The sequence below is a fragment of the Corvus cornix genome, chromosome 3 (genome assembly GCF_000738735.6).
Source record: "Corvus cornix cornix isolate S_Up_H32 chromosome 3, ASM73873v5, whole genome shotgun sequence".
In the NCBI taxonomy this organism is placed as follows: domain Eukaryota; kingdom Metazoa; phylum Chordata; class Aves; order Passeriformes; family Corvidae; genus Corvus; species Corvus cornix.
The window spans coordinates 9,786,291-9,804,828 of NC_047056.1; the positions used below are offsets into that span (position 1 = coordinate 9,786,291).

Genomic DNA, 18,538 nt, shown 5'->3' on the forward strand with positions numbered 1-18,538 from the left:
CAGTGGATAAAAACACAGTGTCAGATCACCACAATTTGAAGAAGAAGGAGAATGGCATTAGAAACGCTTTTCTAAATGCGAATGGTAGAAGGTGTGGTACATAATATAAAGCCTTGAAAGCAGCTCCAGCATCCAGCTTAACCCCACACACCTGTCCAGAGCTTTGATTTCTAATCCCAGGAGTAAAAAAACCCCATACAGGTAGCTGTGGTAATAGAAATAACTGCACATACCCCCACCACTTCCTAACATTAAATACAGGGGTAACTTACACTCTGGGAATGAGAACGTCTCAAAGAAAAAAATTATACTTTTCTATTAAGCCAGATACATTCAGACCTTTCATCATGAAGCTTCTGATGATCTCTGACAAACATCTGAATAAGGTCTTTGTTTGCTTTTGGCTTTGTTTTTTAATCTCCCCAATTGTTTTCTGCAGTTCTCTGGAGCACAGAACCAGGGGCCAAATGCTGCTCTGTGCTCCAAAGCAGAGATTCCCACATCAGCTGAGGGGAGCTGCAAAGCAGGACAGGTCTGCAAGGTTATATTAATATGAGCTTTAAGTAAAAATCACATTTGGCAGTGATGTCCTGTTAATAACTACATCTCAGACAAACAAACAAATCTAAAAACAACACACACACAAAAAACCCCCATACCATAAAAATATACGCTCTATGCTCTTCCCCTGGCATCTAGCAAATGAGGCAACAACAACAACTCTGCTCGGAAAAGTTCCTCTACTGCCTGGCAGCAACATCATACGTATTTTTTGCTTTCTATGACTACTACAACTATGACATTATCCATGTTTTATTTTGCATATGTGATCTAGAGTTCACTTACTGTTAGATGCTGGAACAGCCATGCCCTCATGATATTTGTGGCTACTTTGGGAAAGATGCCACGCTTTTTATGTCGCTTTTTGTCCTTATCTGGATCATCATCATCACCTGTGCTGGGGGAAGCTACACTGTTGTCCAAGCCGTCACCTGTAAATATAGTGAATCAAATTTTGACTTATGCTACCTTTATATACTTCAGCCGAAGCCTGGCTTTGGGTATAAACTGCATGAATATTTAAATGAGGTATAAATTCTTTAACACTGTAATTCACCAGGGGTTGAGGGGATGGGGGAAGGGGGGGAGAGACATGGGGAGAGGGAGGGGCTCAGAAATGCGTTGGCCCCATTCTGGTTTTTCTTGAAGGACAGTGTGGCCATCTCTGACATTGTAACCCAGAAAAAAAAGTGCTTACAAATTATAAAAAAAATTTGCAAGCATCCAGCTTGAAAAGGTGGAAATGCTGGCTCTTCTTCACACTAGGTCACTTCCCAAAGATTCATCCCAATCAGCTACTTTGGCTGAGCTGACAATTAGGAAAATATCAGTGGTGTTCTGGGATGGGGATCATGACGTGTGTGAAGCTGGGTGCCTCGTCCCACCCTGGGGTGTGAAAAATGGGGTGAATGCAGCTCTCTTGCAACATCATATTCTCGCAACAAATTCAGAAAAAAACCAGATGATTGAGGCATTGCTTATGTTAAGTCTTTTACAGATATTTGACTCCCCCTGATTCTTTGATGGGAGGTGGGTAGCTAACTGGCTCCCCTCTTCCCAGCCCCAGCCAAAAGAAATTCAGAGTGGGATAAGTAGGCACCAATTTGACATACACCATTAGGAATTAATACCCTGCTTTGTGCCAGTGTGCCATATATGTAATAGGTGTCTGCTTCTGTGAAACAAGCACTGATCCAGAATGAATTTCCTAATGCAGAGAAGGCCTCAGACAGTTCTCATCACATTAACAACATGTCTACGGAAGGATGCCACTGTGTAGCAGCCAGCTTGGGTCTGGGCTGATGAGTTAGCAGCCAAAGGAAAACAAAAGTTGCAGTGCCTAGCAGTTTGCATGGAGTTTGTGTTGCAAACACTGAAAACAGTTTATAAACAAGCCCACAGAGCAAGTAAGTCTTTGCACTGACTGCATGTGGACTGAAAAACATATCCTGCCTTCCAAGGACACTGTATTTGTAGCAACATGGAGTTGTAATGTTATTAGGCAAGTGTTTTTTACACCCCCGGGCAAGAATGATGAAGAAAGTAATCTCACTTCAGCTGAATACAAACTATCTCCATTAGGGACAAAAATAAAATATATTTTAAAAAAGGGATGCAGACTGTCATAATTATGATTTGTTAAACAGCTTTCAGCACAAAAAAATAGAGCTATTATTAGTGCTATATTCTTAGCATGTTACTGACCGTGGCAAATTTGTAATTGTCCTTATGACTTGGCCTGTGTCTTTAATGAAACTGTAACCTTGGATAGTTACAGACAAACACAAGATTTTTATGAAGAAATTAGATATCCAATGAATTCTTTGAAAGCCCAGTATGTAAAAAAGGGCTTTTATACAGAGAAGCAATTCACCATATAAAATAATAATTCATAAAAGAAACATGAGCAAAGGAAACAACTCAACAGCATTTAAAATTCCACGGGCTAATCTACTTTCTGTCTGCGAGAGGCAAACAAGGAAAAGAAAAGTATTACGCATTCATTGATTAAAAATGAAAAGCTTCTAACCTAATGACACTGCCTTTCACCACCTCCCTGCCATCGTCCACCCACCCTCTCCCCCCACCCCATTTTTTAAAAAATATACTCATTTCAAACCCCCTTCAGATTAATTTAGCAGGCATTGCCTCATGCCTGACGGGAGGAGGACTCATTGATAATTTATGGAAATATCTACTATAATCCAAGGGAGATGACTTTTTTTCCAGCTTTGTGCATCAATAGATAATCAAGGCCTTCAAGCAGCCTTAGCTTCCCATTACCTCGGGCAAGAGAATTCCTGAAAGCATGCCTCCAGGGCACCTGAATTATATCCTCCATTAGGGGAGGAAAAGCTTTCTGCATTCCACCTATAACACTCCCCAGAACCTTTCCTGTTTATTTCTGCTGTATGAAAGCAGAAGCATTAGGAACAGGATTTTTTAAGTGAAGACTTATGTAGATACAATGGAGAAACCTTTCAAGCGCAAGCCAGATCACCTCCTTCAATCCTGGGCAGTGACCTATCCCAAATAAAAGGTTTCTGTTACATCATTAGCTCAAGCCAAAAACAGCCTTGGCTTAATGCACAGTTTGTTCTTCCTACTGTTTTTAGGCAAATACTGCTACTTTACTCCCATCTGGGAGGGAAATTACACTGCTGGGCTGTAATCTAAGACAAGATTTTCATTGGAAGCAAATGCTTTCAATCCAGTGTAAATACTGGTGTATGTTCAGAAAAGCCTAAAACAATAAACCCTGGCCTCGACCGACACAAGTTAGAGAAAGTGAAAAGCAGGGAGAGGATAAGAAAGCGCCCGGCTATCCTCGGAGCAAATGCTTCAGTAGACTTCTGTAAATTGTTTAACCTCTTCCACTTTTTTAAATGGAAAATTGATCCCGTAAAGACTGAAACCACAGAGAGAAGTCTAAATGGTCAATTGTGGATTTTAGCATTTCCATCTACTTTGCAACTCGATACACTCACCTCTGTGAGGTCCCCAGAGATTCCCCCTTCCCTTTCTTTTTTTCCCCCTCTTTTCCTCCTTTTAAAGATCACTAAACTTGAAGCACCACTGACCAGCCACACGGTAGCAGCTACGAACTGCATTTGTAAAATGTCGGTGGCAACTCTGTTCCTGAAGTTGACTTCTCCTGCCGCCAAATGAAGGCGAACTGAAAAGGTGGAAATAATCATAGAAATGATGCTAGTCCATAAACAAGCTTACAGCCTCATTAGTATAGCGGGAGGCTCCACTGGGTGATTTATGCTTGTTTTGCTGATGCCATGAGGAAATGCCATAGGGCAACTTTAGCCAGCTGCTAATGGTTTCTGACAGCTTCTTAGCAACTAGTGCAAGCAACGCCGTGGCGTTTGCTAGTGACAGAAACCGAAAATGTCATATTATCTGCCCATGTGTCACGAAGTCCGTGTGGCAATTAACTAGTAGGCCAGTGACTGGGGGGCCACAGGCTCTTCAGAATGGCCCATGGCTATTTGGGGTCAAAGCGAGCGCACTGTTCGCCTTTATGCTGCACATATGCATGGGTGTGTGCATGATCCCCATCATGCTCCCTCTGCCCCGCTCGCCGATCAGTTTGGTCCATGCAGATCCTTTGTCCATGGAGAAACTCCATCTCTCTTTCTCTTTAGGCATGGCATGACATTATCAGAGGAATTGCAAGTAATCTGTCTTGATATGATGGTTGGAAATGGCACTTTAATTGGCAATACCTGATTCCCTGGTTTTGAGTGCTGGATCCGAAGGTGCTAGCTGTTTTTCTACTCACTCGAAAATTAGTCTAAAAGGATTTAAGATCACTGAAGCAGACTCGTTGCCTGTCAAATTGCTGGGAGCACAGCAACTAGACGCTATATAAAAAAAAAACAAACGCGGAGCCTGTAAGGAGCAGGAGGAGAGCCCGGACTCCGCACGCCCGTTCCCTGGCGAGCAGAACCAGGCGCTATATGTCAAACTGTCAAACCTTTCAGCGTAGCCGTTTGCCCTTTCAAATAATATTTAAGAATTGTTTTTACACAATTTTTTATAGGCCATGGTCTAGTGAAAGAGGCCAACCAGCAAAGAAAGGAATTTGTACTACAATTCGTCCGTGGACGATTTCTTGCCAGACCTGGGCCAGTCCCCATGGAGCGAGGCAGGTGACCTGTGGCAGCTCCCTGGCTGTTGGGGAGCTCCGATTTCAAACGCCCTCAACTCCAGCATCCCAGAGTCGCCTATTTAAGCACACCCAGGCATTTAGGCTGTGCTATCTTGTTCCTTTCAAGAAAGGATAAAGCAGCATTTATCGTATTCAGCCCTGCTGAATGGCTCAGACTGGCCATGCCAGCAGGGGCTCCTCTCACTGCGTCCCCCTCTCCGCTGTCATCGCCTCTTACAACTTCCCTTCCCCTCCCACTCCCCCAAAAAATCAGAGGCAGAAGCAGCAAAGGGCAAGTGATTTTACAGCAGCCCGTCGAGTGGGTAATGCTCTCTTTGTCCCGGGTGATATGTTATAAACCTTTGTTGACAAAATAGGTGCTTCTGGAGAGCAACTTGGCACAGGCACTCGTCTTCAGCAGCCATGGTCATGGCAGGAGTTTACTGGTGATTCAAAGTCTCCCTCACTCCCACACCAAACCAAAATTAAATGTCATCACCCTGCGACGCTGGAAAGTCTGGCAGTGTGGCACAGCTGGGCAACTTTCAGCCACTCCAGCTCCCAAATCCACTCTCACACCTCGACCATCGAGGCTGCCCAGATATGACATAAATATTCCCAATCCCAAGTCGTGGAGTTTTGTGAGAGGCTGGGAATTCAGATGTCCTAAAAACTCCGGCCCTTTGCTTGACTACAAAATCCATGCTTCTGCATGGAGCTCTTTAGATAAACATCCTCAAATGATTTTAAGTGGCCAGAAAACTCAGTATCAAAGTTCCAAATACAGCTTTACTAAAAGTACCTTTACCAGACGTAACAGGTTACTTCTCACTCCACGTAGCCCTGTCCTACTATCAAGTCTGCATCTGGAGTACAAGTATTTTTTTATATCAAAGAAAACCAGACTATTCTAAAAAGGCTGGTTCCCACACTTCTGGCAGGAGATCTGAGAGAGCTTTTGGGGTCTACTGTTCCATTTTCTGGGAGGGGGTAAGAGGAGCGCACCAGCTTTGCGGAGGTACACCAAACAGTATGATTAACGCTTCCAGCTTATACAGTCCAGTTCTAGATAGGCATCTAAATCCACTGCTTTAAGGAGTTCACAGGAGAAAATGTGAAAGATGTGCACCTAGAAGAAGCCCTAGGAAAGGCCTGGAGCAACTTTTAAGTGGACTGACTAAAAGCTCCTTGTGTTCAACTTATTTGTATGTGTCCAAATGTCTCCTGTTAAAAACAGTTTCTACCTCCTAGAAGAACTTCACAGTTTGCATTTACTTTTGTATTTCATGAGCTAATATAACTTAAATATACACTGTGTTTGGACAAAAACTGTTGACTTCTGTACTAGATTTATAATGTGTTCAGTGCTGTTAACGGAAACACCTAACATGATGGCCCAAAGTTCATGGTCTTATCAGTAGTGTCTTTTTTTTTTTAATTCTATCATAATTTTTTTACAAGCATTTAGATACAAGTTCCTCAAATTCCTGCTTCTGCTACCATGAGAAATCCTAAATTGCCTAAGCCAAATATTTAACTGTTCACTGTCCATCCACAGCTCTGTTGGTTCCTTTCTCTTTTAACTACTCCAAGAACCAAAATATCTTTAGTAACCTTTCCAGGTAGCTGGAAAGGAAGATTCATTAGCTTTAAGCAACATAATATACTAGAGAATTTTTAAGTGGCAAAATTGTGTCATATGCCAATTTAGAGTAACTACTGTAATTTCCACAGCTTTACCTATGTTACCCCTTAGAGAAACAAAACTCCAGTTTGCTGGATACCCACATGTCCACCATAACGACTTTTTGTGGAACAAAGCCAGGCTTATGTGTGAAATTTCCCTGTAAGGTGCAAAATTATGAATTCTCAAAAAGCAGGTCCACAGATGCAACAAGCTTTTCTGTGAAGCAAGAGAGGGAATCTGCTACAATCTACTGTTCACAGGAAGTAGAACAAGGATCATCATTTCAGACCACCAGCTTTGAATGGTCTTGGGCAATCAAAGAATGTGGAAATTTCTTTATATGTATATATTTTTCAATTTGTTTCTGACACAACCAGCTCCAACTTGGCCCAGGAATGTGGTGAGCAAAAGTCACACCCAAATGACTCTGACGTGAGTCAGTGCAGCTATTATTCGTGTCCACAAATACTGAAGGACAAGTTCACTACTCAGAAAGTATCATTCCTCCTTAGAGCAAGGTGGTTAAGGAGGCAAGCTGAGCAGCACAGGGGCTCAGTGCTCAGGTATGCCAGGAGAGAGCTGGAAGGCACTGACAGAGTCTGTGGGTGTGTGCCCAGCTGCTAAACCAAGCTGTACCTATCCATTGAGGAGAAATAGAAGTTTTAACATTAAAAGGCCATTCAGTTTGGAAGATTTCCCCAAAACACATTATTTTAAAATTTAAATACATATGCATCTATTGCATATGTAACATTAACCCAATGCTAGTGGCTCTCAATCTGCCAAAGCCTAAGTAAGGCACACAAACTGAGAATGGGACTACCAGCAAAAAGCTACTTCAGAAAACATAAAATAACCATGCAGTTTCTTCATTGGGAAAAGCATTTTCTATTATTTTGGATCCATGGTTAGTCAGATGTGAGGAAGCACCCACTCCTGGAGCTCCTGAGGTCAATGGCAATCATCTCTGTACACTGAATGGCCTACAGAACACCCCAAAAATAATTTACAATGATGATGTAGCTCTGCTTGCAAATTTGAAAAGCGGTGTTGATGAGGGACCTTTTTTTTTCATATTCCTTAAGGAGAAAGCCTTCTCAAATATACTTAATAAAAAGTTAATGAGGAACAACAAGGTTGAAAATGAGCATTAGCAAGGAACAAATACCACGTGTCTGGGTGTGCACACATCTCTTAAGGAGATGTAGTACATGTTTCATCCAAGGATTCAGACCACGACATAAACAGTGGGAAGTTGTCAGTCACAGATAGTATCCATATTTACAAGATACTAAAGGACACAGTTGCAAAAATATCCTACACAAATATTCATAGCTAGCATAACCTGGACAAGTATAAATTACACCCTGGCATTTCAGAAACTTTCCAAGTTTTTTCTTGAATCATTATACTTTTGCTCTTCAGAGACAGCAGCACCTTTTTCTAGTAACCCAACCATCTTTTTTTGACTTCAATTCCCTTTAGGCAAGCAACTAGAAAATCAGCTGTCTATGCAAAGAGTAGAAACAGCATTGACGAATAGTGGGGGAAAACCCCCAGATTTTAATCATTTTCTTTTCTTTGGAAGCTTTTTATAGCTGAAATGAAGGAAACCTCTTCTCTTCCACCAGGTAGCACTTCTTAATGAGGTTCAGAAAACTACACTATTAGGGGTATGTTGTGTGATATTCCTGGCGCTGTGCATCACTGAATGAAATACTAAAAAGAAAGCAGTTCATTGTACGGGAAGCAAACAACTTTCTGCTGCCAGCAACAAAAGTTTACTTTGTGCAGTTGGAGGCAAATACCCTACAGAAAAGTATCTGGTTAAACAGAAAAACATCCTGCTTTAACTAAGAATGGTAAAAAGCTTAAAAAGTTGTTGGGGTTTTTTTCCCCTAACCTAAAAGCCACCATGATGACTCTACAATTTCTTGTATTTCAGTCATCCTCTCTTTTGTTCAAATACAGGTCTTTTTTATGAAACCCACTCTCTCCAACCTCATCAGGAGAGCCAGTCCCACCAGTTGCATTCTCCATGGAACGTCAACTACATATGACTGAGACACAGGCAAGCCCACCACTGGATTCCATCAGACTTACTTCCTTGTAAAGCCGGAGCACAAGAAGCAGCAGGAGCACAGGACTGCTCTGCCATAGGGGAAATATGCCCAACTAATGCCCCAAATGGCCATGAGGTCAACTTCTGTAAATCTCTCTAGCTCCTTAACAACTGGCTCTATCTTTGTGTTTATCCATCTCCTAAGACACTTGACTCTTGGACTGAGCACAAGCAGCTCTAAGGGGCTCAAAGCAAAGATCAGAAGCATACTACGTATAAACTAAGGGACGCATTATCTGTAGAAACAATTTATTATGTGGAGCATTTAAGTAGGCTTCCTTCCCTAAACATGGCTAAATTGTCTTGGGCCCTGCCTACATGCCTGCTCCAGAGGAGAAGATGCTGTAGATTTCCATTTTACAATAGAAAATATGTGCCAGAACCTTAACACTGTCCAAATAATTCAAAATGAGGTTATTCTATTGAAAATAGTTTAAAAAAAAAAAAAAGAAAAAGTTGGGCAAGACAAACCAAAATACTTGGGATTGTTGAACCGAATGAAAGCATTTTACTTTGGGCCAATTCAAGACTAATCAGTGCTGGCCCAAGCTGCAGTTTGCACTGCAGGAACTATAGTTCAGATACTGTTTGCCCCAAACCCTCTTTTGCAGAGCTGGATCCCCTATGCCACCAGAGTTATCCAGCCATAATGAACAGGAGAGAGTTAGTCTAGCTGCAGCTCAGGCAAGTCAGGATTCATGACCTACCAAACCCGCACGAGATATTTCCCACTGAAAGTTGCCATGTGGTTTGTGTCAAGTAAAAAAGTTCTTGTGGATACACAATGTATTTTCTTCTACTGCCATCCACTTCAAAGTAGCATCAAAGCCAAAAAATTTTCCCTGTCCCTAGTCCATCAGCTACATCATCTGACAATAAAAATTGAGACACGAATGAAAGAAAACTAACACTGAACTTCACTTTTCATGCCATGGCTGCATCACATACTCTATTTCCCCACATACAGTGACATATATCATCACTTTGCAACTGCAAAAGGCACATCTAAAAGCAATGAGAATAAAATGCCCCCATCTCATCTACCTCTTCTCTTTTGACAGTAACAACATCCTCACTGCCACTGTTAAAAACCAACCATCATGTCATACAGCCTTATAAAGATCCATCACAGCCACTGAACCTCCCTGACTGGGCAGCTTGTGAAAAAACATCTGGCTTTAAACTCATGACACAAATTCATTATTTCCTCTTACTTAAAGCAAGAGGAAGATAATTTTGATTTGCTACCGAGTATTAATCCAAAAACCTTTGTGAAGCAACCTGGTAATTCCCACTGCATGACCCCTATGGAAAGGAGCACAGAGAAGAGGGTTGGCCATGGCCACCCAGAAGAACCACTTGACAAGCTGTCTTTGAGGTCCACCTGCCTGCTGGCCTAAACTACTGGGCAGAGAGGCTCAGAACGTGAGGGACTTGCTAATCTTGCAGTGCCTGGGCTTCATATGAACAAGGCAAGAGTTGGATCCAAAACAATTATACTCCTGTTTTCTAAGGAAGTATAAGAAACATTCGCAATCATAAACTGAATGGATGGCATTCGGACAACACCATGAATTTCCTCCCCTCATCCTGTCCTAGCACTGTCTGGGACACTCAGAAGCAGCCTGCTTTGCTCCCCAAAGACAAAACCTTATGTTACCATGCATGTAATCAACTCAGGAAAAACACCTGAAATATAAAATATGCATTCCTCTGTCAGACCTTTCAAGGAAAGGGCGTACACAGAATTAATGTTTTTCCCACTGCTCCTTGCTATCCAGCATCCTAACTCCACTGCCCTTGCTCCTCCAGCAAAAGGTGGTTGCTCTAGAGTATCTGTGACAAGAGTGGGAGGCTGCTCCTCAGGAAGGGGGTGAGGAGCCAAAAGGAATAAATTTCACAGAGCCAAGCTCACATAAAATTTTCTTCCACTCAACTGTTCCTCTCCCAGCACAAAAGGTAAATCTGCTCTGATGAGGTGGCACTTCAGAAAGGCATAACAGGAAAAAACAATCCTAAAGTCGGGCTTTAGAGTGAAGGCACGGTGACATTGGTTCTGATGGCCAGTAAACAGGCACACTGCTGCCACTCACACAGCTCCTGCTGCTCTCTGCTCTGCCCAGATTCTGTGGCTCTACAGGATGAGAGGGATCAAGCAATGACCACCATGCTTGATGGTCATTTACTCTTCTGCTGCTGCAAATACTTTCCCCCCAAATATTCCTTAGGTATGGGGAGGTGGGGTGGCACTGAGGGACAGGTCAGGGTACAACCTCTGTGCATCCAGGTGGCTGGTGCAAACCCAGCCCCAACAGCAAAGCCTGAAAATTCAGAGGGCTCGGAGAGCCCTTCAGAGAAATAACAGTGATGGGGAGGTGGTCTTGACCCTGCTCCTTGTGGTTGGCCACTGGCCACCAGGCTCACATCCTGAGGTGCCCTGATGGTCCCTGCCTAGGGCCATGCAGGCAGTGACAGTCCTTTCAGGCCCTTTAGTCCTAGTACGTCGGCGCGTCCCCTGAGGCTCCAAATTAATGTATTCATGCTACTGCTATGTTTTTGGCTTCCTACGACTTTCTATCACAGCTTCTGGTGTTTTGATGTTTGATTTACAGTGCAGTTACAGTTTAAGGTGTGGGTTTTTTCCAAATTAAAACAAACAAAAAACAAAACCAAATGCAAATCATCCAGGAACAAACAGATGTCAGAGTCCAAAACACACAATGAAGATGAAAGAAAAGTCAAATTAATGCTGGACACTTAAAAACTTCCCCTGAATATCACCTACAGGTGCATATTCACCTTATTTTTACCTCTTTCATCTTCCATCAATACATATTCCTAGCTATTACCTGCCTAGAATTACCTCGAATAGGCAAACTGAGAGGAGGAAAGGGACAAATTTCGGTGCACTCCAGAATCTGATTATTATTTATGTCACTACATCTCATGGCATCAAAGTTCCAACTGCGAGAGAGATGAAGGATGGGAAGGAGTTAACTCAGCCATTTCCAGCTCATCTCTCTTTGACTCTGTAAGAGTGTTTAACCAAAATCCCACAGAAATCTCAAAGCAAAGCTGGGTCATAGCAAAAAGCCATCCATGTCTTAAGAAAAAAATAAATAAAATGTATACATCCTTCAAAAAGCAAGCCAAAATTATTTCTGGTTTCTTTTTCTACTCACAGCATTTGTCATTATCACTAAGAGCAACAGCAGTAGAAATGTGTAGAAAGCAAAAACTGACTTCTTTCAGTAATTTGATGTATTTTAAATGACATGAACGAGTAACCAAGGAAGCTAAAGAAAACCTCAGGTTCTAGCAGGCTGGAACCACAGGCACCAGCTTCCCCACGGCAGGTATACACCACCAGGAAGAATAATCTCGCTTTTCTGATGAAACAACCACATCCTATGAAACAACCGCATCCTCGTTGAAAGGGCTGAGGACTTTGCCTCACCCCTTCCACCCACCAGTGATGGAAGAGGACTCTCACCTGCCCAGCTCACCACCCCATGTGTCTCCTCCTGAGGCAGCCTTGCAGTGACTACGAAATCACCAGCTTCACCTTTGTAACTGCCAAATACCCTGTTCAGATGGTACTCTCAGCTGAGGCTAACAAGGAATATATTTCTGCTGTGTGTGTACCCCATCTTTTTCACTTCAACTTTCAGGATGTGTGATGTCCAGGGACACACCACACACACGCAGAAGCCAACGCTGCACCGGGTCAAACACCAGCAATGTCCCCATGTCCTTCCTGTCCATGCAGATATCAAGGAAGGTTTTATAGGCATCGGTTGCCTCATAAAGGAAAAGACAGACTTTTCTAAGCATCCTGTAAATGCCAGGAAAAGAGAAGAATGGAAAGGAAATGAAAGGAGCAACCTGGAAGGGAGAACGGAAAAGCAGGAGACCTTGGCTCCAGGGAGAGAGCTGACCACAGTTTTAGCCCTGCCTTCATCTATAGAAGATGTTTGCTTTTATTAATCTCGGAAAAAATGTGGTGCGTGAGCTAAGTCAGCCCCTGGGCAGATTTAACTTGGGTGACCTGAACTTACTCTGCAGATCACCATAGGTCTCTCTGACCTTGGCAGTGACACAAGGATCGTATTTTCTTGTGGATGAATTACTCTGGAATAATTCTGCCAATGTATTAGGCATAAATAGCCTTTTATTTAGGACTGTGAAAATACATTCTCTCTTTCTGCCTCTCACCTTTCCAAACAAAATCTATTTATTGGAATAAGGAAAACCCCACCCTTCATTAAGGTCTGGGTACACATCTCAAGGGCCAGACAGAGGCTTGGCTGCTTCATGCTCATGGCGATGTGTTTTCAGTCATAGCCTTCAGCAAGATGCATTTTGGAGTTAACTGGTAAGATTTGTTGCTTTTGATTGGAGTGGTCAGCCTGCACATTTGCCGATGAATATACAAATGCTTTCAGATACGAAAGAGGTGGTAAATTTAGGTCAACAGTGGGACTGTTCAGTTTCAATCACCAAAACAGAAAACACGATCCTCAACATACATCTACAAGCTAGTGAAGAGCATCTCTGTGAAAACCTGCCAAGCTGCACTGAGATAAGCAAAAAATCCCCCAACACCCACATCTCAGCCTTGCAGAAAATTGACCAGTTTGGAAGGAACAGGTAAACAGTGTGTTCTTGGACAAGAGTCAGCACAGTTTGGATGATGCAGACCTTTCCGTTCAAGAGTTGCACTGCTTTTTGTGTCTGGTCACTTGAGGTCATACCACAGAGCTCTGAGGCTCTGCAGAAGCTCTGCATGCTTCCTCCCCATAACGGAGGTGGCTAAAGTGGTTATTAAAACCAGTTGTTATTCTGATGCCACCTGAGTCTTAATTGCTGAAAAAATGGGGACTACAACCACAGAAAGGGCTTTCTGGCACAGGCTAAGGAAGTATCAGTTTTTGAGGTCAGAAAAACATCCCTTAAAAATATGAATCAGAATGGTTCTTTCATACTGCAATTTGATAAAGGTAGGCAAAACATTCGCAGACTATTTTGATGAAGGTCAGGACAGCTTTGTAATATATATATATTAGAGATGTGTTTAGATGTGTGTAAAAAGGAAAGAAAATACTTGAAAACCTGTATTTAAATTATCCTGGAGCAGTCAAATAAATCCTAGTAAAGACTGTTTTCCACTTCCACTCTGAATGAGTCTCTTCTAATAAACTCATTGCATGTTGAGCAAACACAATTTTCCAACTGTGTGTTAGCTGCTTTCTTACTCCATACACAGCTTTTGCTGTATGGCTGATGTCTTAGGACCAGCAGGCAAGTGTCTCAGCCTTAAGACTAGGTGATCAAGGCTTGTCAGACAGAAAAGCAAGTCTCTAGTCACGGATCTGCACTCTCTTCCATCACAGTTCTGGAACAATACTCACTGATGCCAAAACAGGTGATTCTCTTGAGACTGGAAAAGGCTTTCAGAAATACCTGCGAATCATCTGAGCAGTTGCCAACAATGTCAGCCTCTGAACCATTGCTAATCATGATGCTGGTTTCTATGCAAAGCAACTCTGAATTTTGTCATTTTAAATGCCTGACCAGCTGCACCTGCAATTTGTGGCTGAGGCAGATGAGGAGACAGATTTTCGTCTATAATCATGGGTTGAAATTCAAAGTTCAGCTGAAAAGCATTCTTGCCTGTACTTAATAGTTTCTATGGAAAATACTTTGACATAAGCACCGTATTTGCAATGAATATGACCTCAGCAGTGACCTGAACAAGGAAATATTGACCTGGAGAGGGCAATTGCCTGTAAGATCATGGGGAAGCTATCCTTTATGCTCACCCCTTACCAGCCCAGGAGACTTCCTGCATATTCAAAGTTGCACATGAACCTCACTGAAAAGCATGAAAGGAGAGGCTCAAGATGGCAGGTGCTGTACACATCCAAAGATTACATGAGCTGTAAAGAAGGGGGTCAAAGTCTCAGAGCAGTCAACAAACATGCTGGAAAGCCCGACTTTCTGAGGCACTGCAAGTATCTGTGCTGGTTATGACTCTTGCAGAGCAAGCAGAACGGTTCACAAGAAAGCCTCTGCCAGGACAATCCTGGAAAACACCTTGTTCAGCTCCCTTCCCTGGGTTTACTCTGGAGAGCCATCCCCCAAGATCCCAGATAAGGCACGCTGACAAGGTGCTGAATGAAAGCCCACACTGCTGCTGCCAGTAACCCACCCTTCCTCCACGCCTGCAAACCTCCTTAGTCTTTTTACTTGCAGCCTCCCAAGGAAGCAAGCCCCAAATTTCACATTTCTGGGGCACAGTGGGGACACTGCATAATTCAGATATTTTTCAGGACAGCATCCAAAGTGAACTTCAAAATGGAAATAAGAGTTCAATATTCTACATAAAAATTATTAACCCCTTACCTCTCCACCTCATGTGCTAGTCAGGATTGCTACAAATATGACTACAAAAATGAAGTAGAAAAATGAGCCATTTTGAATGCATGTTAGTACACTTAAATGTACCAATTTACATCTTGTTAGTTTGGAGTAGAAGTAGGTTAAACTACGATTTTATATTTAAAAGTAGAGAGAAGTTCTGACAGATGCAGTGCCAGCTGCCAAAGGACCCTGTACCCAAACAGCACAACAAAGCTAAATATGGCCTTTCCTACCACCTCAGCTCAGCAACAGATTTTGCTTCAAGGCTTCCCTCATGGAGCCTCTCATCACATGCAAGACCTCAATGATGTTTACTTGGAGGTTGAGCAAAGCACTGCTACAGTTTCAGAAGCCCCATTCATCATGTTTTATATTCAAGTCCTCAGCTCCCAGAGTCACATGAGAACCTTCAACCAAAACCACCTATGCACTAATAAAGCAAGCAACCTCTTGACGTTAGGGAAAACTGGAATCCTGGCTTCTTGACAGCCAGGCATGGGAATACAGACACTAACTCCCCACAAATAATATTAAAAAAAAAAAAAAGTGTATAAATGTTTTTTTTTTAATGAATGCCAAAATTTTTGAACACTTCAATTACCTATGCAAGTCTGCAAATGTAACAAGTGTCATGAGATGCTCAGGCCACTGTGCTCAGGAGCTGCAGAGGACACAGCCTCACCAACACATACAATGCTTGAGCCCACTCCTCCAATCTTCAGCACTACAAGACACTTTATTCTGCTTCTCCACACAGAGCAGACATTTCCTTCGTAAAGGAATGCCAAGTTTTAGCACAGATTCATCCCTCCTCACTCTAAGCATTTAAGTCAGACTGCCAAGCTAAGCATCTGAGCGAGGTGATAAGTCCTCCCTGAGTCCTTTCACAGGCAATGGAGAGAAAGAAACTCTCCAGAGGGAAATTCAGGATTGAGATGACTACAAGAATATGTGCACTATTAGCTTTGAATACTGCACAAAACAGTAAAAACTTACAAGCAGCAATGCTGTAGCAAGGAAACTATGGCTAATGAAGACTGAATATACCCATCTCTGTTTCTAAGCAAGATCTGGACTTCAGGGCTCCTTCTAAAATTACTTAGGATGGAAAGGCTGAATTTAGCTCCCATCCATCACCTTATCACAAGAATACAACCTCATGCTTCCTGCCACAGAGAATCTGGGAAAATGCAAAATTCTACCTCTTATCACCAAATCATAATTAATTTCTTCTTCCTATTTTGCCTTACTTGAGAGAGGAAAAAAAAGAAAGCCCTCCTTGATAGATAACTAAATTTATGTCTTACCAAACTGAATGCAAATGCAAGAAACAGGAAGTTTTTACTTGGAAACTGGAATTTCAAGCACTCCGTGGCAAACAATGAAGCAGAGAGATAAAGATGCAATGGCAATGGTGGGGGACAGACCTGCCAAGCTTCCTGCCCACACTGACTCAAGAGCATGTGTCCTACCATGATACAGACTGGCCACACCGCTTGCTTTTATTTTGGTAATTGGTATTTGTTCCTGTGAAAACCCCAATAAAAACAAGTCAGAAGACCAGACAATAGTAGACTCGCCATCTCTTACAGCCAGATCTTTTACTTAACACTTTAGCAAAAGATGTAATCAGCGGATCTCTGTCCATTTATACAATTCTCTCTGCAGTGATGAGGATTGTATTACACTCTCCAGTACCTGCCAGATCAGAGCATCCAGTCTTCCCCATCACGTCAAGAGATTGAACTGATACTTGAAAGCACATTTGCTATTATCTACTCCAGCCCTTTGGAAATGACATTACACAGATACAGGGGGCAGACAAATATTGCTGCTCTTTTATTATTCCTGATGTTCCCTCACTTGTAATATCTGAGAAGTTCCCAAGTCAATGGGATTACTTTATCTTCCTCCCTCTTCCTTTATCTTTTCCCTCACCCTACAGGTATCCATGTCCAAATGGGACACTTCGGCAGGGGGTTTGCTTGACCCAGGTCACTCGAAGGTCAAGCTTTTCACCACTTGCTAATGCAAAGCTTCCCCCCAGCCCCTGCAACCCTGGGGGTCTGGGCACCCCTCCCCACACACCCCTCTCCTGGCTACAGGTACATATGGAGAAGGCAAATGCTCCTCAGTGAACTTACAGAAGCAAATCCTCCCCATATGGAAACCGGAATATGTTTTGTGTTTTTAAATAAACAAAGCAAAGGGAAAAGCTCATGAAAAATCAGCTCAGCAGTGGCTTTATTCCTGTACCAAACTTGAAGGATGGGAGGCTTAACTAGTTAGGAGCAACTCAGACTATATTTTTGCCTACCAGAACAAAGTTCGATTTTTATTTAGATTGATTTTAAGATTTACATGCAAGAAATGGATACAATTGGATCAAATATATACTAAAACAAATTGTTGACTCCCATGAAAGCCAATAAACCCCAAACAAATTTCACAGATCTTATCTACCAGCATTTGAGATTTGTTTTATTTCATTATTTTGTATACATTTACAGAGCAGAAATTTGCTTAACTCTGTTCCACTTTTCTTTTATTGAAACAATAAGACTCTCTGCAGAATATTTTCAACTTGAATATTATCACCAGGATAGCATATGGTAAACTAGCAGCAGGCAGTTTATCTTCATCCTCTTTGTAAGCTAAAATTAGCACAATGCTTTTGCAACAGCATATGATGTATTCAGACCAGTACGATATACCTAATACAACTTCAGATCCATCCCTGGCTAACCTCCAATATCCAAGTAAATTGATTGCTAATTTTAACCGAGTATTAATGTGTTTAGTATCAAGTTGGCATTTATCAACTCAAGAGGCACTTTTAAGTTGAATACTGTCATTTCACATACACCAACTGCAACTGTAAATAAAATTTGTATATTGGTAACACAAAGAACTTCATCTGTATGAAGCAATTCTAATTTATATTAACACATTACGTATGGAAAGCCATGCTGTAAAATTGCATAATATGCATATTCTGCTTTTCAGTGATGCAATATAATTAATGGTGGTGAAGAGCTGACATACCCATGTCATGACTAACATGCTCCTCCGGCAGACTGCTAGCTGGTTACTTTATTAGGATTAAATTCAACCAAGTCACCAACATCCTTTGGATTAAATTAAACTAAGTCACTGCTTTACATTTCTTGGTGAGGTGGCTATGCCAGCCCTCTCTGCTCTTCAACCTGGTAAATTATGGCTACCTCAGCAGTTTTTTAGCTGGATTAAATATTTGGTGAGACACTAATGTCAGCACTGCTTCCTAATTTGTTTCTTGCAGCTGTAACACCAAGGAACTTAGCACAATGCTCCTTGTAAAGGAAATCTGAAGGGTTCTAAAAGGTTCTAGAAATGCCCTGTGCTTCACAAGGGTGGTTGTTTTACCACCTTTCTTGCCAGATTGACAGAATAAAAATGTGTAGCAGTGGGAAGTAGTCACATCCAAGCACACATATGAACAAACACACACACAAACAATAAATATTTATAGACTGACATTCAAAGATTTTGTGGCTCAGCCTGCTCACCGATAGAACATCCCTCTGCTTTCCCACAGCCCGTCACA

At 42.1% G+C, this 18,538-nt stretch overlaps 1 protein-coding gene across 2 annotated transcripts in view; it reads right to left on the reverse strand.

Moving 5' to 3' along the window:
- The window catches only part of MEIS1 (Meis homeobox 1), a 107,931-nt gene that overhangs the window by 50,641 nt on the left and 38,752 nt on the right, over window positions 1-18,538 (reverse strand). For both annotated transcript variants that reach the window (XM_039568471.1, XM_039568472.1), the window contains exon 8: window positions 847-992. In XM_039568471.1, coding sequence (XP_039424405.1) covers window positions 847-992 — 146 coding nt within the window. The remainder of the gene's footprint in view (window positions 1-846; window positions 993-18,538) is intronic.